The sequence below is a fragment of the Pongo pygmaeus genome, chromosome 23, assembly GCF_028885625.2.
Source record: "Pongo pygmaeus isolate AG05252 chromosome 23, NHGRI_mPonPyg2-v2.0_pri, whole genome shotgun sequence".
Taxonomy (NCBI): domain Eukaryota; kingdom Metazoa; phylum Chordata; class Mammalia; order Primates; family Hominidae; genus Pongo; species Pongo pygmaeus.
This window is the reverse complement of record NC_085931.1, coordinates 49934911-49957035: the sequence shown is the minus strand read 5'-3', so window position 1 is coordinate 49957035 and position 22125 is coordinate 49934911. Positions and strand designations below refer to the sequence as shown.

The 22125-nt window shown below is 51.6% G+C and overlaps 1 protein-coding gene across 1 annotated transcript; it reads right to left on the bottom strand.

The window, feature by feature from the left end:
* Window positions 1-1131: 1131 nt before the first annotated feature.
* Window positions 1132-13104, bottom strand: APOBEC3B (apolipoprotein B mRNA editing enzyme catalytic subunit 3B). The gene is made up of 8 exons (XM_054470458.2): window positions 12980-13104; window positions 11227-11383; window positions 9387-9666; window positions 9035-9179; window positions 4292-4445; window positions 2278-2572; window positions 1741-1856; window positions 1132-1459 (listed from the first exon to the last, which is right to left on the bottom strand). The coding sequence occupies exons 1-8, from the start codon at window positions 12994-12996 to the stop codon at window positions 1445-1447; spliced, it is 1179 nt and encodes a 392-aa protein (XP_054326433.2). The 5' UTR covers window positions 12997-13104; the 3' UTR covers window positions 1132-1444.
* Window positions 13105-22125: the final 9021 nt, after the last annotated feature.

The window sequence follows — 22125 nt, the reverse complement described above, 5'->3', positions numbered from 1 at the left end:
GCCTCCCCTACACTGGTCCCTTTGCCCAGAATGACTGCACGTTTTTCATCACTTGCTTCCAACAAGTGGAGTTAGGGCTGTTATCAAACCCAGAGACACCAGCAAAGGGCAGCTTTGACAACCCGGTCCCTCCCGCACCCGCCCCTGTGTGGGAAACGCCAAAGTCTTCTGCTCAGGGTGGGGCCGGGTTGCGCCCCGGAGTGCTCTGGGGCACCTGGAGGTTTCTTTTTGTGAAGTCTCTGTCACTGTGTGTGGGTGCATGTGTGTATGTGTTTTGTACATGTGTGTGTATGTGTTGTGTGTGTTGTGTGTATGTGTGTGTGTGTGTGTGTTGTGTGTGTCTAGGCCAGGGAAACAGTGAGTCGTTTCTGCCCAGGAGCAGCTGCGTGTGAGGCCCGTTCTTGGTCATATATGCGGCTTCTGAGGACTTTCCAGAAATCGTGAGGTGGGAGCAGCCTGCTGTAATCAGGCATATAAGTCACACATCCCAGAGCTGGGAACCAGCGCAGAAGGCCCAGGACAGACGCCAAACTGAAGCCACAGCCCTGACACCTGCCGCCCTAGCCCTGGGCTCCGTCTCTGCCTCTGGAGCCTCCTGTCCCCAGGACTCAGCTCCCCTCCCCTCTGTGGCTGGGCTCTGCCTCCTGGGCTGCTCCTCTCCCCAGCCCTCTCTCTGGGCCCAGCCTGGACACCTGCCCCCTCCCTGGGCTCCTTCCCCCGACTGGGCCTGTCCTGGGTCTCAGCCATGGCCTTCCCTGGGCTCCCTCTCTAGGGGGGTGGAATCAGGAAGGGGTGGACACAGGGCTGCTCCCGAGGGCCCCTGACTGCACGTGTGTGGTTCCTTTCCAACAGGGAGACTGGCTGCTGGCTGTCCTCTTACTGCTGGGCCTGTCCCTTCCAATCAGCGCCCGGGGCTCTGTGAGTGAGGGTGGGCGGGGCTCTGAGTGAGGGTGGGGTCTGCATTTAGGTTCCTCTCCTGTGAGGTTTAGCTGAGTTTTCTGGCTCCAGAGGGATGTCGTGTGACCTTTGCCCCGCTACAGGTCCGCTACACAAGGAAAGGCATCTACACATTTGCTAGTGTTTGTGGAAACTCTTGCAATTCATGACACAGTTACTGAGCAAAAGCAATTATGGAAGATTCTCAATGTTTTATTAGTCTAAATACGGAGCCAATAAATCATTTCATTAATACATTGAAAACTATTCTGGGAATATTGAGCATAATCTTACTATTGTACACTTGGAACATAAGATGAATTTTCAATTAAAATTAATTCACTCTGATTTTTAAAAAATCTACTTGGTCAGGAGCGCATTGCTTTGCTGGTGTCTGTGAGCAGCTGGAGATGGTGGTGAACGGTCTGTTTGCATTTCTTGGAAGAAGATCTTTTCCTCTGCTGCTCAACCCAGGTCTCTGCCTTCCTTAGAGACTGAGGCCCATCCTTCAGTTTCCCTGATTCTGGAAGAGCAGGGGGGTTGAATGGAGCAGGAGGTGAGAGAGTGGAAAGAGGGCACAGGGAGGAGGCCTGGGGACAGTGACAATGATGGGAGAGGAGGGAGGGATGCGGGAGGTGGGAAAGAGAAGGAGGCTGTGAGAAGGAAAGGGAGGGACAGAGCTGGGCGCCCTGTGGGGAGCAGGGAACCCAGAGGAGGCTCTGAGCAGAGGGGAAGGCAAGGCGCAGGGGAGAGGGGAGGAGGGGGAGGCCGATGGGGCACCGGGCAGAGGGAGGAAGCCCTCACCAGAAGAATGGCCTGCAGCTTCCCACTCAGGGCTTGGCTATGCTCCTCTAGTCCATCCCAGGGCTGGAAGGGACATCCCTGGTGGTCCACAAAGGTGTTCCAGCAGTACTCAAACTCTGAAAAGGGACAGGAGAGATAAGTCACGATCCCGCTGTGGGGAGGGGGCGGCACCAAGGACCCATGACTCTCAGGACAGACTTCCCACATCCTGGTTTCAGTCCCTCCTTTCCCTCTCCCTCCCCTAGGGACTTAGCTCCTTCATCGGGCACTTCCTTCCCATTGGAATCCGGCCCAGCCCAGTTCTCATTCTTTGGGAAATCCTCAAGTTCTGCTTCCACTTCCAGCCACCCTCCCCGCCCTCCCCGGGCCCACATCTCCTGGCCTGGCCTCTCTCTTCCCATCAACCCCAAAGTCAGGTCCCGGAGTCCAGCCATCGTCTCTGCAGGCAGCAGACCAAGGCCTTTCTCCTTTTCTTCCCAGGAACCTCTCCTGCTCCCACCCACCCCACCCCACCCCACCCGAACCTTCCATTCTTACCATCGTAGGTCATGATGGAGACTTGGGCCCCAGCATCCCGCAGCATTTGCAGCGCCTCCTTATATAGGGGGTCGTAATCATAGATGCGGGCAGCGAAGATGCGCAGTCTCACGTGTGTGTTCTCCTGAAGGAATGCACGCACTTGCCTGGCACAGCCCCAGGAGAAGCAGGGGCTCCAGGAGATGAACCAAGTGACCCTGTAGATCTGGGCCGGGTCCAACTGCCAATAAGGAAGCAGGCCCAGGAAGCGCAGCTCCGCATGGCGGCCGTCCAAGCCATAGAGAGGATTCCTAGCCTAGAAAAGGAAACAGAGTGTGAGGTGATGTGTGGTGAACAGGGAGGGAGGGCCTGGACCAGGTGGGGCTGGGGAGGCGGGGGCTTCCAGCACGAAATTAGAGGGGTCGCCAAAACCCCAGTTATTAGGATGCATGATTTTCTATGCAATATTAAAAATATCAGATGTTATGCAAAATTCCCAAGATAAGCAAAATATTGTCCATTTAAATACAAACAGATCAGGAGCAATGATGTTTTATTTTGCCCCAGCTCCAATATACACAGGACAGCACTCTCCTGCCAGGCTTTATTAAAATCTTCGGTTTTATTCATCATGATCTATTTGCATTAAACTTGCGTTTTAAAATATTGCATTAATTATTAAATTAAAATGCATTTTCTCTAATTACTGAGCATTTGGAGCCCCCTTCAATTTTGTACCCAAGGTCAGAGCCTGCAGGACCCTCACCCCAGACCCAGCCCTGCAGGGAGGGGCTACAGAGATGGGGGCAGGGAGGAGGGGCCGGTGGAGCCCCGAGGTCATTGGCCTGATGCCCCTGAGTGAGTGTGGTTCCTTCAAGGGGAGATTGACCAGCTCTACTCATCAACTCCCCTACTCCTATCCCATCTGTGACCCATAATTCTAGAAGCTTCTATTCTGTGCCACAACCTGTGCTGAGCCCAAATGTGACATGGACTTAGGCCAAAATGAATTCCACCAAAAGTAGTGGGGAAGAGAAGGCCAGCAGGACTCACTCCAACGTGGGAAGGTCCCTGGGACATGGGATAATTGTCATTATTGTGACTTATAGAAATATGGTATTTACTCCAAACTTCAGAGAAAAGGATTTTCCACTAAGACTAGGAATTGGTCAAGTTGGGGACAGCAGGGCAGCAAGGACTGTGATTGTGATGGGGACAAGGACAGGGAGGGATTCCATCAGAGGCGATGCAGGGTGGAGTGGTTGACACAGTTTGTGCTGAGAAGGGGCTGTGGGTCATTCCTGGGGGAGTCCCACTGCTTAGGAGGTGATGGAGACTGGCACCCTTGGAAGGATGTTCCAAGCAGTGTGTGTGGATCCAGCGAGGCCCACATTGAGCTCATAGAGCCCAGAGAAGCCCCCAGTTTCCAGCACCAGAGCCAAGCAGAACCTGGCCTCTCCAGACAGAGGCTGTGCTGGGTAGGGGCCAGGGAAAAAAGTCCCTTGGGCTCAGGGCTCCTCAGCCTAGCCTGGCCCCCTCAGCCTGGCCTGGCCCAGTTCGTCCCCAAATGCTGGCCATCTTTGCGTCCTGACATGGGGCCTGTTCTGGCCTTGCTGTGGGCTCCACCCTGGGCAGGACAGAACCCCTGATCGGTCTCTCCTGCCTCAGTCTCTCTCTCCGCAGGATGAAGCCCAAGAGAGGGCACAGGGACAACCTGGCCTTGTGAGGTCAGGTAGGCCCTGAGTCCTCAAATCCCACAGTTCTGAATTGTTCCTGGTGAGAGCTGTGTCTGTGAGGGGATCCTGAGAGGGTCCTCAGGAAGCACTTTGCCATCGGGCAGGCTCAACCCCACCTGGCCATGGAGAGTCACTGAAGCCGAAGTCTCCCCCCAACCCCAGGGCCAAGCAGCAACAGCTGCAGGAAGCACAAGTGACAAACACTGCAGGAAACCACAGGTACCACCCAGAACCTTCTACCTATGAATGTCCCTGGATTGGGAGGGCCCTGCCTGGATTCGGGTGGCTGGGTAGGTCACCTGGTTGTGTAGAGAGCCCCTGTGCTGGTCCATCTTGACCCAGGTGCCATTGTCCAGGTGCTCCACCTCATAGCACAAGTAGGTCTGGTGCCGTCGAAGGACCAAAGGGTCATTGTTAAAGTTGAAAGTGAACGTGTCTGGATCCATCAGTTGTCTGTGGACAAAGATGGGGGAAACCAGAAGCCCTAAGACTCCTCCTGGGACTACCCCTCGCTCCTCTCCTGCACCCCCCCTACTCCTTCCCTGCTCCCCATACACTGAGGCACCTGTCAGAGGAGGAGCTTCCACTCCCTTTGTGGGGGCCACTGATCCTCTCTCTCTGACCCCTTCTGGGGGATTATCAGGAAGTCAGCACAGCCCTGGGGCCTGTTTAGGCCTTGTCAAGGTCTCCCCAGGGTCAGCTCAGTGTGCTCAGGCCCTCCGGGGAGGACCCTGCCCCTCTCCCTGGGGTAGAGCTGGGTCTCCTTCCCTGGCCTCATCATGCACCCCTGTCCTGGCTCTGCTCACCCACAGCCACTGCTGGAGATGGACCCGCTGGGGCTTCCTCCTGCCTGCAGGGTTAACTCCTACCACACCCAGCATTGGGGCAAGGACACTCCTGAGGGGGGTCACTGGGGAGAGGAGCCTGCCAGGGACCTCTTTTTGGATAATTCATAGCATTTTCCATGTCCCTTAGGATGCCCTGAGGTCTCCCAAAAGTGCTTCTCAGGCCAGATGGGGCAGCTCAGGACTCCTGGGCTGGGAACACCAGCCCTACCTTGAAGGCCTCTCCCAGCCCCTCTGTATGCATCCTGACATAACCAGAATTAGAAAAATCTCTGTTTGGAGGCAGCAGCAAAAGAAGAAAGAGAGAGAGAGAGGAAAGAAAGAAAGAAAGGAAGAAAGGAAGAAAGAAAGAAAGAAAGAAAAGAAGGAAGGAAGGAAGGAGGGAAGGAAGGAAGGAAGGGAAGGAATCTCTGTTTGCCGCCATTTCTAGTAGACCTGGGTATGAATCTGGGCTCTACTACTCGCTTGCTTTGTGTTCTCAAGAAAAGGAAACAAGGCTTCCTTATAGCAAAGTTGTCCTACAAGCAACCCCCTTTTCTAAATATTAGGGAGAACGAGATGACACTGAACATAAAAAGGGCTTAGGCCAAGTCCAGAGACATGGAACATTTGCAAGAAATAGTAGATGCTCATTTAAAGACAAGAGAGGAGAATCCCCTCTCCAACCATCTTCACTGGCTGGGGCACAGCACCATTATCCACTGGGATTTTCAGGCTCCCTGTGCACCTGCCCCAGGAGGTGGAAGGAGACGTGGAATTGGTACCATTGGAGGAGAGACCAGCACTGGGACCAAAACTGGGAACCTAGAGCAAGAGGCCAGGTCCAGAGAGAGGGTCAGGAGGAAAAGAGAGGCCCCAGGGGTTTGAGGGTGAGAGGTGAGTGCTCATCAGAAAAGCTCGAAGAGGAGTTCTTGTTGCCTTTTTAGTGTGTGGGGACTGCAAACACTTGTGCTTCAGTCCTGAGTCCTGGGTGTTTCCGTGACCAGCACTTCTGTAGGCCAGGCCTGCCCAGCACACAGACGGCTCCCTCCCCAAACACACTCTGAAAAGTCTCCTGCCTGGGTGGAGGGGGCTGCAGGGGTGGGTGGGACATGACAGGGTGGGTGGGAGGTCAGTGGCTGCTGTGGGGGCGGCAGGGTGAGGAGCGAGGCTTCACCATCCTGTGATGATGTGTCCTTGACATTGAGGAATCAGGGCAGTGGCAGGGGCGGCCCCACCAGCCCACAGTGACTGGCCCAGGCACAGTGCTGGACACCACACCTACCGCTTCCCACAGCTGCTGTTTCCCGAGGACTGCCGGATGCACAGCTCCATGACAAGATTTTGGGAAACAAAGTCAAGAGTGAGGGTGCTGGGTGCTAACAAGGCCTTTTGGGAAGAGGCAAACCCCCTCCACGATCCGATCCCAGGACAGTCAGGGAGGAAGATCTGGGCCACGGACTTAAAAAACGTGGGAGGAGGTTGGGCGCGGTGGCTCATGCCTGTAATCCTAGCACTTTGGGAGGCCGAGGGGGGCAGATCACTTGAGGTCAGGAGTTCAAAACCAGCCTGGCCAACATGGTAAAATCCTATTTCTACTAAAAATACAAAAAAATTATCTGGGCGTGGTGGTGGGCACCTGTAATCCCAGCTACTCAGGAGACTAAGGCAGGAGAATCACCTGAACCCAGGAGGCAGAGGTTGCAGTGAGCCAAGATTGCGCCACTGCACTCCAGCCTGGGCGACTGAGCAAGACTTTGTCTCAGAAAAAAAAAAAAAAAAAAAGGACATGTGGGAGGAAAGTACACACAGGAGAGACTGTGCTGGGCACGTCACTTATTGTTGTGTTTTCTGCATTCCCAGCTGCTTAGCTCCTATTTGGGGCGTAACTAGGACTTTGATGCTACCTGGTTTCGGAAGACGCCCCTCTTCCAGGAGACAGTTGAGTGGTGCTTTATACCTTCCACTGTGAAGCACAGCCAGGATTCGTTCTGATCTGTGGCTTTCAGTAGGTTTTTAAAGTGGAAGTAGAATATGTGTGGATATGTTGCCTCTATCAGGTTTCTGAAGACACAGGGGAGAAACCCCAATGCAGAGACCCCCCGCCGGAGTCCTCAGGGCTGATGCCCACTGAACACCACTCCCTGGATGGCCCTGGGTTCTGGGCCTCCCCCAACCCTCCACAGCCCTGAGAATGTCTGCTGCTTTCCCAGGCAGGAAGACTGGGAGAGAAAAAGAGGAGGGGATGCTGGCAGGGGCAGCAGGGCCGGGGTGACCTCTCCTAGCTGGAACCCCAGCTCTGGGGCTACCAAGGGGACACCCTCAACCTCCCAGTTTTTCTGCCACACATCTCCCAACCCACTAGGAAAATGCAACAGACAATAAACCTCTTCACCCTAAAATAATTGCTTGAACATTTCAGCTCAATTCCTTCCTCACATTTCACCTGTCCAATGATGATGATTATTATTTTTACATTGAGATCACACAGAATTCCCAGGCCAAGGCTACTCTTCTTTTTCTTTTTCTTTTTCTAAGATGGATTCTCACTGTGTCACCCAGCCTGGAGTGCAGTGGCGCGATCTTGGCTCACTGCAACCTGTCCCTCCCGGGTTCAAGCGATTCTCCTGCTTCAGCCTCCCAAGTAGCTGGGATTACCGGCTCCCGCCACCATGCCTGGCTCATTTTTTGTATTTTCAGTAGAGAGGAGGTTTTGCCATGCTGGCCAGGCATATCTCCAACTCCTGACCTCAAGTGATCCACCCACCTCAGCCTCCCAAAGAGCTGGGATTACAAGCATAAGCCACCATGCCCTGCCTAAAATAAGAGCATTTCTCCTGATCATCATATTTTTTCCTACACTCCCTGTTACAGGTGTCATTCTAAAAGATGAATGGTGCTCACGGAGGAGGAGCCTGTGTCTGGGGTCGTGTGCATCCTCCTCTGCTCACAGTGGAGGCATCTTTGGAAGAAATGACTTATTTTCTGGTACAGAGACCGTTCCCTCCCCGACACCCTCGCCTAAGACTTTGTGTTGAAACAAAGTAAATCTTACAGAAATTCCATCAAAGTGCTGAGAACAAAATGCCTGATTGCTCCAATCATCCTTTGGTTCAATTCTCCCAGTTCCAGAGCTCAGGAATGGTGGGAAGCACATAGAGGGAGCACCCTCCCAGGGCAGGGAGCACCAGCCTGGCGGTGACTTTCAGGGAAGAGTCTCAGCAGGGGGCCTGGGCTGGGGCAGGTGGGGGAGGTGGCCCATTCAGAAGCAGCAGTGGGGCGACCACACAACAGGGCAAAGAGCCTGGCTGGGAGTGGGGGTGGCAGAGGAACAGGAGGGGAGAGAGCCCAGGGCTGGGGCTGGGACAGGGGAGGCCAGGGCTGAGGCCCAGCAGGGCCACCAGGCAGGAAGGGGCAGCAGAGGCCCCGCGGGCAGAGCGGGCAGTGGTCCCTGACCTGAGGCTTCACGTGCAGCCTCCCTGGCAGGCTTGTCCTGGCCCTGATGTTAGTTCTGGGCTTGGATTCTATTTCTATCTTCCAGGGCCCTTGTTCCAGGAGACACCTGTGCTGTGAGTGACCTCCCAGGCCCATCTGAGTGCAGGCCTCACTTTATGCTGCTTTCTCACCTGGGTGGGAGGACATCTAGAGGGACCCCTGGATCCTGCCCTCAGGAATCATCCCAGGGATCACCCCCGCCACCCAGCAGCTATGTGGTAGTGAGGGAGAGTGAGGGGCAGGTGTCTGCCTCCCCCCATGCCTTCACACTCAGAGGCCACCTTTGGAGGAAGGAATAGCGGGTGGGGGTGGCCCTCAGATGTCCCCCCAGGATGCCATGGGTGCCCCCACACTGAGCTCCTTCCTTCCACATCTCCTGCCCAGAGTTGTTCCCTGGCAGGCTGAGCTCTTGCCTCCTCTTGTCCCCATGTCACAGAAGGGCAGCGGCTGGTGTCCCAGGCCACCCTGTCTTGCTGTTTGTTCCTCTAGTCCAAGACCCAGGTGCCTTAGAGGCAGAAGGGGCCTCTTGCTCACAGGAAGGGCCCAGGAAAGCAGGGAGGAGGCAGCGTGGAGGGAGCATCAGGAGTTAAGGGAAGGCGGTGTGACAATGAGGGCAGGCAGTGCGTCAAGAGGGAGGGCGGGAAGGCCCAGCCAGGGGAGTCCTCAGGAGGATGAGCAGGAGGTGAGAGGAGAGAGACGATGAGGCCAGAGGGAGACCCTCACCTGAGAATCTCCTTTAGTGTGTGGTGCAGGAATGCATAATTGGCATCCAATCGGTGCAGCAATGCATAATTGTCATCGAACTTGTACCAAGGCATGAATGGCTGACCTTCATTGTACACAAAGTTTTCCCAGCAGTATGCAAATTCTGAGATGAAGAAGCGGGAAGCAGTCAGGCTCTGCCCTGACCCTGGGCCCGTCCTCCCAGGCCTGGTCTCCTGGCTGTCAGTTGCAGTCAATGCCAGTCCCGCCCCTGCAGGCTGCCCTGGGACACCCCCAGCCATGGCACTGCAGATCCATCCATCTTTCATGCTGTTCCTCCCGCTCACAATCCCCTGACCCCTCCACCTCTCACCTTCATAGTCCATGATCTTCACGTGGGCCCCTGCCTGACGCAGCCTACGGAGCGCCCTTCGGTAACCTCTTTCCCAGTAGTAGTACAGGCGGGCGGCGGAGACGGTCAGGGTGACATTGGGGTGCTCAGCCAGGAATTCGGCCAGCTTCGCCACACAGTCCGGGCAGGGGGTCCAGGATACAAACCAGGTGATCTGGAAGCGCTCGTAAGCAGACAGCTGGTTGCCACAGAACCAAGAGAGGAAGCACATTTCTGCGTGGTGCTCAGGCTGGGAATACACCTGGGAGAGGAGCAGGGGGCAGGGGATGCTCTGAGAGGGGGAGCAGGAGGAGTGCAGGGGTGGGGCAGGGAGAGGAGGGGCCAGGACAGGAGCCCAGGGCATCTTGCCATTGAAGTTCCTTTCCTCCATCCCTCCTGTTTAGTTTGAGTGATTGTCTGCTCCAAAGCTCATGTTCAGTGTTAATGGCTATGGTAATGGCCTTAAGAGGTGGCATCTACAAGCGGCTATAAGGCTGTGGGGACTGCACCTTTGTGGGTGCCACTGCTGTGGTTATTCAAGGGCGACTTCAGCACCTCTTTCTGTCTCTTGCCCTCTATCTGGAAGGGCAGCGTGTCCGACTAAACTCCTGCTTCCTCTTGCCCCCGTGGCATGGAGCAGCTGTGACTCGACATCCCAGGCCACTCTGTCTGGAGCATCCCCTGAGCTTCTGGCAACAATCTTCACCCTTACGTGACCGTTCAGCTCGCAGGCTGAGGCAGGAGAATCGCTTGAACCTGGCAGGTGGAAGTTGAGAGTGAGCCATTGCACTCCAGCCCAGGCAACAAAGAGTGAAACTTGGTCTTAAAATAAAACAAAAAACAGAACTGTGGGAAGTGGCCAGGTGCGGTGACTCATGCTTGTAACCCCAGCACTTTGGGAGGCCAAGGCAGGTGACTCACCTGAGGTCAGGAATTCCCCAGCCTGGCCAACATGGTGAAACCCCGTCTCAATTGAAAATAGAAAAAATTAACTGGGCCTGGTGGCGGGCTTCTGTAATCCCAGCTATTTGGGAGGCTGAGGCCAAAGAATCACTTGAACCTGAGAGGTGGAGGTTGTAGTGAGCCGAGATTGTGCAATTGCACTCCAGCCTGGGTGCCAGAGCGAGACTCTGTCTCAAAAAAAAAAAAAAAAAAGGAAAAAAAGAGAAAAAAGAAATGTGGGAAAAATACACAATTGAGAGACCACTGCTGGGCATTTTATTTACTGTTGTGTTTTCTGCATTTCCAGCTGCTTAGGTCCTACTGTAGCAAGGGTTAAAAAGAAAAGAAGAACAAGTTTTCCTCTGCCTAGCCAGCTCACCCCAAGGACAGTTATAACACTGCCTGAAAAGTCAAGGCCAAAGGAATGGGCTCCAGACACCACTCCCACACCCCTCCAGAGTAAGGTTGAAGAAAATAAAAAACAACAACAACAAAAAAAGACAAATTCCTTTACTGTCTCTCCTTTCCAGAACCATTAATTATAATTATATTTTACAAATGTCTGTATTTAGCCAGTTCCTGTTTTTCTTTTGACATAGCTGCAAGGCCACCAGCTATAGAAGGCCCCAAGTTATGCCAAGTCATCTGTTATGCTATAGATTATGTGACCTGTCACTGTTTGATTAATTGCCTTTGTTCTGTTTCTGTAAGTTTGCTTATAAATACCTCGATCTGTCTTTATTAAGGGCTCATCCTTTTTGGAAGTTAGTCAGCTGAGCCGGTGCACCTAAATAAATCCTCCTGTTTCACCCATATCAGTCTCTACAGTCCTCTAATTCCTGCAACACCGCCTGTGATTCGATTGAAGTTTGGGTAGTACCTGGCCTCGAAAGACCCCTGTGTCCCAAGCGAGCTTTGAGGGGTCCTTCCTTATTTTCACTTCGTAGCACAGCCAGGTGTAGTTCCGACGATAGAGGATGGGTTCGTTTTCAAAGTCGTAGTAGAATGTGCTTTGGTACATCCTCTCCATTGGATTTCTGAAGGCACAAGAGAGAAACCGGCCCATGCAGGGAGCCCTCTGTGGAGTCCTCGGGGCTCATGTCCACTGAACACAGCTCCCTCACCCCTCCACAGCCCTGAGAATTTCTGCTGCCTTCCCAGGCAGGAAGACTGAGGGGAGAGGAAGAGGAGGGGATGCTGGCAGGGGGCTGGGGTGATCTCTTCCAGCTCGGGCCCAACTCTGGCCTTTCCAGGGGTACATTCCCCACCCTCCTAGTATTTCTGCCAACCCACTCTCCAACCCATTAGGAGAATGCAAAAGAGAATAAAACTCTTCACTCCTAAAAAATAGCTTTTAACCTTTCAGCTCAATTCCTTCCTGATGTTTCACTCTGCATGTTAACATTATTTTAAAATCATGATAGAAGCGAATTCTGAGGCCCAGGCCACTCTTCTAAGTGCTGCGTGGGTCTGAGCTCACATGAGGCTGCCCTAGTTCTGCAGGGGCCATTCCCATCTTACAGAGGAGGGGCCAGAGGCACAGAGAGGCGGGGTAACCTGCCCAGGCCACAGAGCTGGGGATGGATGGAGCAGGGGCCCCTTTCCAGGCCAGCCCTGTGCAGCCTCTGCATCACGGACCCTGTACGAGAAAGCTGTTGGGGACTGGGCTCTCTTTTCACTAAATTTTAAAATAAGAGCATTTCTCCTAATCATTGCATTTTTTTCCCACATTCTCACATTCCATGTTACTGGTCATGTTCTTTTTTTTTTTTTTTTTTTTTTTTGGATGAAGTCTCACTCTGTCACCCAGGCTGGAGTGCAGTGGCATGATCTCAGCTCACCGCAATCTCCACCTCCCGGGTTCAAGCAATTCTCCTGCCTAAACCTCCCGAGTATCTGGGACTACAGATGCGCCACCACGCCTGGCTAATTTTTGTATGTTTTTTAGTAGAGACGGGGTTTCACCATATGGGCCAGGTTGGTCTCAAACTCCTGACCTCATGATCTGCCCGCCTTGGCCTCCCAGTGTTGGGATTACAGGCGTGAGCTACCACGGTCGGCCACTGGTCATGTTCTAAAAGATGAAGAGTGACCTTGGAGTGGAACCTGTCTGGGGACATCTGCTCACCATGGAGTCATCCTTGGATGACACGATTTATCATGTGCTTCAGAGACCATTCCTACCCCCACACCCTCTCCTAAGACTTTGTATTTAAGCAAAGTAATTCTTACAGAAATTTCATCAAAGCGCTGAGAACAAAATGCCTGATTGCTCCAATCACCCTTTGGTTCAATTCTCCCAGTTTCTGAGCTCAGGAATGGCAGGAAGCACACAGAGAGAGCACCCTCCCAGGGCGGGAAGCACCAGTCCGGGCATGACTTTAAGGGAGAGTCTCAGCAGGGGGCCTGGGCTGGTGCAGGTGGGGGAGGCAGCCCATTCAGAAGCAGCAGTGGGGCGACCACACAGCAGGGCAAATAGCCTGACTGGGATTCTGGTGGCAGGGGAGCCAGAGGGGAGGGAGCCCAGGGCTGGGGCAGGGGCAGGGGCGGGAGGAGGCCAGGGTTGAGGCCCAGCAGGACCACCAGGCAGGAAGGGGAAGGAGGGGCCCGGCAGACAGAGTGGGCAGCGGTACCTGATCTGTGGATTCATGTTCAGCCTCTTAGATACGCTTGTCCCTGTCCCGCTCTTTTTTTGAAGCGCTATGGTTTCACTTCCTGCTTACAGCATCCTTGCAGTTGGACGGCCCTCCTTAAAGTGACCTCCTAGGGCCTTGTGAGTCATGGCCCCTCCCTATTCCTGCTCAGGCACTGGTGTGGGAGGCACCGGGGTGCTTTATGTTTCTCTGGCTCTGGCTCTGGTTTTCCCAGGACCCTTCCCGCTGGCAGAGGAACCTCCGATAAAGACAGGCTGCTCTGTCTTTATCTGTCTTGGGCAGGACCCAACGGAATTGCAAAGAGAAAGAGAAAGGCATTGCAGCCAGAGCCCGGGAGGCAAGTCCAGACCAGGCTGAGAGAGGGGCAGGTGCCCCCTTGCCTGGTGGATGGACAGGCTGGAGTCCCCTCTATACCACCCACTCCTCAGCCCTAATGTGTGCCCAGAGCTTTGAGCAGCACCTCCCTGTTGAGTGAGGGGAGGTTTTGAGACTCCAGTGGGGAGGGAAGTGTGGACTCCGCACAGCACAAGGGAAGGCTTAGGTGTGCCTCGAGTTCCCAGCTGTGTGCTGGGTCTATGGCATGCGTCCTCTCTTCCAACCTCACAGCTTCCAGAAGGTGGGGGGCAGGTCAGCCCCTCAGAGGGACTTCGATGTCTGTGACACCAAGGAGGGGAGAAGGGTGTCTATAAACAGGCTCACTGCCCACAGGGACCTCTCAAGGGGTTCTGTGTGGGCCAAGAAAATGGGAAACACGTACACACACAGCTTTCTGATTATTTAAGGCCATCTAAGCATATTTTGGAGGAATGAATGTACATTGAAATAATCTTCCTAAATAGATTCCTTTAAGGGGAGTTTGTTCCAGCTGGAAAAGTTGTGCTCTCTGTAGAGGCTCTGAACTCCTCTGGCTACGACGACGGGAAGGCAGATAGGGAGGAGGATGCGTGGGTGGTAGGGGGTGCAGCAGCGCCCCTACCTGCACAGAAGCTTGTCCTACCTCTGCACAAAGCGGAGTCCCAGTGGTTGTTTTTGGAAGGTGAAGTTTTCTTTCTTTTTTTTTTTTTTAAATCTTCCCCAGTATAAATCCTTTAATTTAAAAGTAAATTTTACTGTCGAAAACGCAAAGTTGGGGAGGGCAGAAAGATCACACACAGGGCTGTCACTTCACGCCTGGAGGGTTGCTCGGGGCCGTCCAGAGGCGCTCCTCACTTCCCAGACGGTGCGGGGGCTGGGCAGAGGTGCTCCTCACTTCCCAGACAGTGCGGTGGCCGGGCCAAGGCGCTCTTCTTGAAGGTGAAGTTTTCTGTTGCCATCAGAAAGAGATGGACAAAGGATAAGACCATGGGTGGAAAATAAACAGTTCCGTTGATCAGAAACATACTTTGTAGAAGAAAATGTAATAATGATCCTAGACCAGGGAGGCATCCTCCAACCCAGCTGTTAGGCGGTAGTTAAGGCACAGTGGGGAAGGGACACCAGCTTTGCAGTCAGGCAAGTCTGAGATCTGCCCCTTCCTTACTGTGTGACCTTGGGTGGTTTACTTAATGTCTCCAGGCCTCTAATTGCAGGCGTGAGCCACTTGCCCAACCCATTTTATTATTTTGAAAACGTTTTCGGGCGAGGTGTGGTAGCTCATACCAGTAATCCCAGCACTGTGGGAGGCCGAGGCGGACGGATGACCTGAAGTCAGGAGTTCGAAACCAGCCTGGGCAAGGTGCTGAAACCCCGTGTCTACAAAAACAAAAACAAAAAACTTAGCCAGATGTGGTGGTGTGCACCTGTAATTCCAGCTACTAGGGAGGTTGAGCGGGGGAGGATCTCACTTAAGCCGTGATTACATCACCGCACACTAGCCTGGGTGACAGAGTGAGACCCTGTCTCAAAAAAAAAAGAAAGAAAAAAATTTTCCACCTGTGTAATTTTATTTGAAGAAGGTTATATATGGCTGAGCGCAGTGGCTCATACCTGTAATACCAGCACTTTGGGAGGCTGAGGCGGGTGGATCAACTGAGGTCAGGAGATCGAGACTAGCCTGACCAACATGGAGAAACCCCGTCACGACTAAAAAAAAAAAAAAAATTACAAAATTAGCCAGGCATGGTGGCACGCACCTGTAGTCCCAGCTACCTGGGAGGCTGAGGCAGGAGAATAGCTGCAACCCAGGAAGTGGACGTTGCAGTGAGCTGAGATCTCACCAGTATCCTCCAGCCTGGGTGACAGAGCGAGACTCCATCTCAAAAAATAAAAAAATAGTCCGGGCGCGGTGGCTCATGCCTGTAACCCCAACACTTTGGGAGGCCGAGTCGGGGGGATCTCCTAAGGTCGAGAGTTCGAGATCATCCTGACCAACATGGAGAAACCCCATCTCTACTAAAAAAGAATACAAAATTAGCCAGGTGTGGTGGTGCATGCCTGTAATCCCAGCTACTCGGGAGGCTGAGGCAGGAGAATCACTTGAAACTGGGAGATGGATGTTGCAGTGAGCCGAGATCGCACCATTGCACTCAAGCCTGGGCAACAAGATGAAACACCATCTCAAAACAACATAAAATAAAATAATAAAAACGAATATTAAAAAGAAGTTTATATATATGGGATCTTTAGTATATGATTATATGGAATATATATCTAGAATATATATGGGATCTTTTGATATGATTTTTTAAATATATATAGAATCATCAGTATGTGATTATATATGGAATGTATGTAAGGAATCGTTCGTCACTGACATTTTTCACTCAGCGTAATACCCTTGAGGTTCATCTGAATTGTTGCTGGTTTCCATAGGTTGTTTGTTTTCATTGCAGGGCACGACTCATGGCATGGATGTACCACAACAGGTTGAACCATTTGCCCACTGGACGTTTAGATTGGTTGCGGTTTTTGGCTATTGTGAACAAAGCTGCTATGGACACAGGTTTTTGTTTTTGTTTTTTAAATGTGAACATAAATTTTCATTTCTCTGGAATAAATGTCCAATAATGCAATTGCTGTACGGTATGTTAAGTACATGTTTAGTTTCATAAGAAACTACTTGGCCAGGCGCAGTGGCTCATGCCTGTAATCCAGCACTTTGGGAGGCTGAGGCAGATGGATCATGACGTCAAGAGATCGAGACCATCCTGGCCAACATGATGAAACCCTGTCTCTCCTAAAAATACAAAAATTAGCTGGGCATGGTGGTTCGCACCTGTAGTCCCAGCTACTTAGGAAGCTGAGGCAGGAGAATCACTTGAACCCGGGAGGCGGAGGTTGCAGTGAACTGAGATCATGCCACTGCACTGCAGCCTGGGTGACAGAGAGAGAAACTATCTCAAAAAAAAAAAAAAAAAAAAGAAAGAAAGAAAGAAAGAAACTGCTAAACTAAATTGGAGAATAGCTGTACTATTTTATATTCTCACCAGCAATGTATAAATGATCCAGTTTCTCCAGCATTTGGCACTGCCACTATGTTTTATTTTAGCCATTGATAAGTCTGTGGTAACATTCTGATAGGTCTGTAGTAATATTGTGATTTCAATGTTCACTTCCCTAATGGCTAATGATGTCGAATGTCTTTTTCATGTGACTGTCATCTACTTATTGCTCTGGTAAAATCCTTGCTCCTGGTTTTCTTTTTTCCAATTTTAAAAATGTTGTGAACCTGGCACATGTATACATATGTAACAAACCTGCACGTTGTGCACATGTACCCTAAAACTTAAAGTATAATAATAATTTTTAAAAAATGTTGTGGTAAATTATACATAACATAAAATCTACCATCTTGACCATTTTTAAGTACAGAGTTTAGTGGTATTAAACATATTAAACATATTTGTAATGTTGTTCAACCACCACCACCATCCCTCTCCATGGCTCTTTTCTTTTTCTTTTTCTTTTTCTTTTTTTTTTTGAGACAGAGTCTCACTCTGTTGCCCAGGCTGGAGTGCAGTGGCATGATCACAGCTCACCACAACCTCCGCCTCCCAGGTTCAAGCAAGTCTCCTGCCTCAGCCTCCTGAGTAGCTGGTATTACAGGTGTGCACCACCACACCCAGCTAATTTTTGTATTTTTAGTAGAGATGGGGTTACACCATGTTGGCCAGGATGGTCTTGAACTCCTGACCTCAAATGATCCACCTGCCTCGGCCCCCCAAAGTGCTGGGATTACAGCTGTGAGCCTCTGCACCCAGCCGGCTCTTTTCATCTTGTAAGACTGAAACTCTGTACCCGTTTAATGCAAACTCTTCATTCCCTCCTCCCCATTCTCTCCTCTGCCAGCCCCTGGCAACCACCATGCTACTTTCTGTCTTTAACATTTTGAATATTCTTTGTTTGTTTGTTTGTTTTGAGATGGAGCCATGCTCTGTCACCCAGGCTGGAGTGCAGTGGCGCGATCTTGGCTCACTGCAACCTCTGCCTCCCAGGTTCAAGCGATTCTTCGTGCGTTAGCCTCCCAAGTAGCTGGAATTACAGGTATATCCTACCATGCCCAGCTAATTTTTGTATTTTCAGTAGAGACGTGGTTTCGGCATGTTGGCCAGGCTGATCTTGAAGTCCTGAACCTGCCAGGTGAGGTGGCTCATGCCTGTAATCTCAGCACTTTGGGAAGCCGAGGAGGATGGATCACGAGGTCAGGAGTTCCAGACCAGCCTGGCCAACATGGTGAAACCTTGTCTCTATTAAAAATACAAAAATTGGCCAGAAACGGTAGCTCATACCTGTAATGCCAGCACTTTGGGAGGCCGAGGTGGACGAATCACAAGGTCAGGAGATCGAGACCATCCTGGCCAACATGCTGAAACCCCGTCTCTACTAAAAACACACAAAAAAGTAGCCGGGGGTGGTGGCGTGTGCTTGTAGTCTTAGCTACTCAGGAGGCTGAGGCAGAAGAATCACTGGAACCCAGGAGGCAGAGGTTGCAATAAGCCAAGATCACGCCACTGCACTCCAGCTTGGGCAACAGAGCAAGACTCTGTCTCAAAACAAAAACAAAAACAAAAACATTAGCCAAGCATGGTGGTGGGCCCCCCGTAATACCAGCAACTCGAGCGACTGAGGCAGAAGAATTGCTTCAGCCCGGGAGGTGGAGGCTGCAGTGAACCAAGATCATGCCACTGCACTCCTGCCTGGATGACACAGGCTGTCTCAAAAAACAAAAAAACAAAAACAAAAAACTCGTGACCTCAGGTGATCCGCTCACCTGGGCCTCCCAAAGTGCTGGGATTACAGGTGTGAGCCACTGCGCCTGGCTGGCCACTGGGAATATTCTAAGTGTGTCATATAAATGGAATCATTCAGTATTTCTCTTTATGTGATTGGCTTATTTTACTCAGCATAATATCCTCAAGGTTCATCCATGTTGTAGCGTGGGTCAGAATTCCCTTCCTTTTCAAGGCTGAATAATATTCCATTGTATGTGTAGACCACATTTGGCCTCTCCATTCATGTGTTGATGAAAACTTGGGTTACTTCCATGGGTGTACAAATACCTCCTTGAAACTCTGCTTTCAATTTTTTTGAGTGTACACCCGGCAGTGGAATTGCTGGATCATCTGCCCATTCTATTCTTAATTTTTTGAGGAACTGCCATGCTGTTTTCCACAGCAGCTGTCTGCTGTTATTGGGTGAAGTGTTCCGTATATGTCTGTTAGATCTAGTTGGCTTATTGTGTTGAGTGCTCCATTTCCTTCCTTTTTTTTCTATCTGGTTGTTCTGTCCATTATTGAGCATTGGATATTGAAGTCTCCAATTATTGTAGAACTCTAATTCTCCCTCAATTCTGTTAATTTTTGCTTCATATATTTTGATGATCTGTTATTAAGTGTGTAATTTTTTTTTTTTTTTTTTGATACAGAGTCTTGCTCTGTCGGCCAGGCTGGAGTGCAATGGCGAGATCCTGGCTCACTGCAACTTCTGCCTCCTGGGTTCAAGTGATTCTCCTGCCTCAGCCTCCCGAGTAGCTTGGAGTACTGGCATGTGCCACCAAGCCCATCTAATTTTTGTAGTTTTAGTAGAGATGGGGTTTCACCATGTTGACCAGGCTGGTCTTGAACTCCTGGCCTCAAGTGATCTGCCTGCCTTGTCATTCCAAAGTGCTGCGATTATAGGCACCAGTCACTGCACCCAGCCTAAACTTTTTTTTTTTTTTGAAGTAGAGTTTTGCTCTGTCTCCCAGGCTGGAGTGCAGTGGTGCAATCTCGGCTCACCGCAAGCTCCGCCTCCCAGGTTCATGCCATTCCCCTGCCTCAGCCTCCTGAGTAGCTGGGACTACAGGCGCCCGCCACCATGCCCGGCTGATTTTTTGTATTTTTAGTAGAGATGGGGTTTCACCGTGTTAGCCAGGAAGGTCTTGATCCCCTGACCTCGTGATCCGCCCGCCTCGGGCTCCCAAAGTGCTGGGATTGCAGGCTTGAGACACCATGCCTAGCCAAAAACGTTTTTTAAAAAAAGCATTTCACTGGTGCACTTATAATTTAAAATAGGAATAATTTGGGTTGCAAATATTTGAAAATTCCATCTGTGAATTAAAGAACACGTTAACTTCCTTTCTTAAAGGTAGTTTCCCAGTAGGACACTGTATGATTTCCTCTAGAGCAGCAGTCCTCAAACTTCTTGGCACCAGTGATCGTTTTGTGGAAGACAATTTTTCCACTGACAGGGTGAGGAGGATGCTTTTGGGATGAAACTGTTCCACCTCAGATCATCAGGCATTAGATTTTTTTTTTTTTTTTTTGAGACAGAGTCTCACACTGTCGCCAGGGGTTGGAGTGCAATGGCACAGTCAGCTCACTGCAACCTCCCGTGTTCAAGTGATTCTCCTGCCTCAGCCTCCCAAAGTGCTGGAATTACAGGTGTGAGCCACCGTGCCTGGCCGGCATTAGATTCTTATAAGGAGCACCCAATCTAGATCCCTCACATGTGCAGTTCACAGCAGTTCACAATAGGGTTCTCGCTCTTGTGAGAATCTAACACTGCCATTGATGTAACAGGAGGCAGAGCTCAGGCGGTAATGCTCACTCACCCACGGCTCATCTCCTTCTGTGCAGCTGGGATCCTAACAGGCCATGTACCTGTACCCATCCGAGGCCCGGGGGTTGGGGACCCTTGCTCTAAAGAAGAGCAGACTTTTTTTTTTTTTTTTAGACAGAGTCTCACTCTGTCTCCCAGGCTGGAGTGCAGTGGCGCGATCTCGGCTCACTGCAAGCTCTGCCTCCCAGGTTGAAGCCATTCTGCTGCCTCAGCCTCTCGGGTAGCTGGGATTATAGGCATGTGCCACCATGCTTGACTAATTTTTGTATTTTTTTAAATAGAGACAGGGTTTTACCATGTTGGCCAGGCTGGTCTCGAATTCCTGATCTCAAGTGATCTGCCTGCCTTAGCCTCCCAAAGAGCTGGGATTACAGGCGTGAGCCACCACGTCCAGCTCAGATTTTTTTTTTTAAATGAAACATTGTATCTGAACTAAGGAAGTTGCATGTAAAGTTAGGTAAATGGTAAAATACAAAAAAGAAAGAATCTTTGTAACTGATTTCAAGACTTGTTTCAATTGCCCCAGCTGGGTTTGAGCAGCTGGGTAGAGACCTACCTGGCTGGGTCAACCCCAGCTCGGCTTTGCAACCTCTAACTGCAATAGTCTGTTTCCTCATCTGAACAGGGAAGGTGAAAATGATGGCTCCTCACTGTGGGGCTGGGCGCAAGGGTTCAATGAGTGCTCCCATTCAGGCGTAAGGTTTAAATGAGCCGCTCCCCTTCAGGCATAAGGAATGGAGCCTGGTGGGTGGTCAGCACTCAGTAGATGTTGCTTATTTTCACTTATTTCTGCTTCTGTTTGAGTCCTTAAAGTTTACAGCAAGGGGAGTCATAACACCCAGTGCCAGCTCCCAGTTTAGGGCTATGCACACTCAAGCACCGTAGCACTTGCAAACATGGGCTGACAGCCTGTGTGTCCTCCCAAAGGTAGAAACAGCAGGGCTTAGGAACAGGGGAGCTGGGAGCACCAAGGGTGACTGCAGAGTCCAGCCCAGGAGACTGGGGGTGTCCAGCTGGAGAAGGCGATTTGGGGTCATAAGTGACCAACACTGAGACTCGGGACCCAGTGAGAGGGAGGACGGGGCCAGGGCAGAAAGCCCAGAGAAAGGAGATGCCGTCCAGCCAGGAGGAGGACGCTCACGGTCACGGGAGCTCCCAGAGGAGGGAGTCAGAGTAAAGAATCGACCACAGTGCCAGATGCTGTAGAGGGCTGTGCACGGCCTTGGCCTGGCCTCTATATTTCTTCTCCTCGCGTTCTGTTTCCCTTATCTTTACTATTTGAGGCCACACCTGGCATGATGCTCTTCAGGGTCTCTGTTAACGGAGCGCCCGTCCAGAGGGCAGAACTGGGGAAGCCAGCCTCACCCTTCCCTGACTCCGGGACACGTGAGGTGCAGATCTGGGTTCTGCCCAGAAGCCATGAAAGTCGATCTGGTACTAGCCTTGGTTTCCTGGACTGGGACAGACTCACCTACATCCCTGCAGCCTTAGGGCAGGTTATCCAGGTGACGCCACTCTGGGTGGCAAAGACAAAACCCAAAAAGCAAGGGCGGGCCGGGCGCGGCGGCTCGCACTTGTAATCCCAACACTTTGAGAGGCCAAGGTGGGCAGATCACTTGAGGTCAGAAGTTTGAGACCTGCCTGGCCAACAAGGTGAAACCCCATCTCTACCAAAAATATAAAAAATTAGCTGGGTGTGGTGGCGTGCACCTGTAATCCCAGCTACTCAGGAGGCTGAGACAAGAGAATCGTTTGAACCCGGGAGGTAGAGGTTGCAGTGAGCTGAAATGGTGCCACTGCACTCTAGTCTGAGTGGCAGAGCAAGACTCTGTCTCAAAAAAACCAAACCAAACCAACAACAACAAAAAAAGGGCAGGTGCAGCCCAGCCCCATCCCTGTGTTTCTCAGCACCTGGCCCAGGCTCTGCAGGGTACGGACTCCTGGGTGACCAAGTGGAGCTTCAGGGTCTCCTCCAGTGTGGCCTGGGGGTCCTGCGACGTGACTCTCACCAGACCCTGCCGAGGAAAGGGACAAAGGTTTATGCCGCACGCCTCTGCTGCATGCTCGCCCTCTAGAGGGTGTGACCTGAACAGCACACTTGAGAAGTT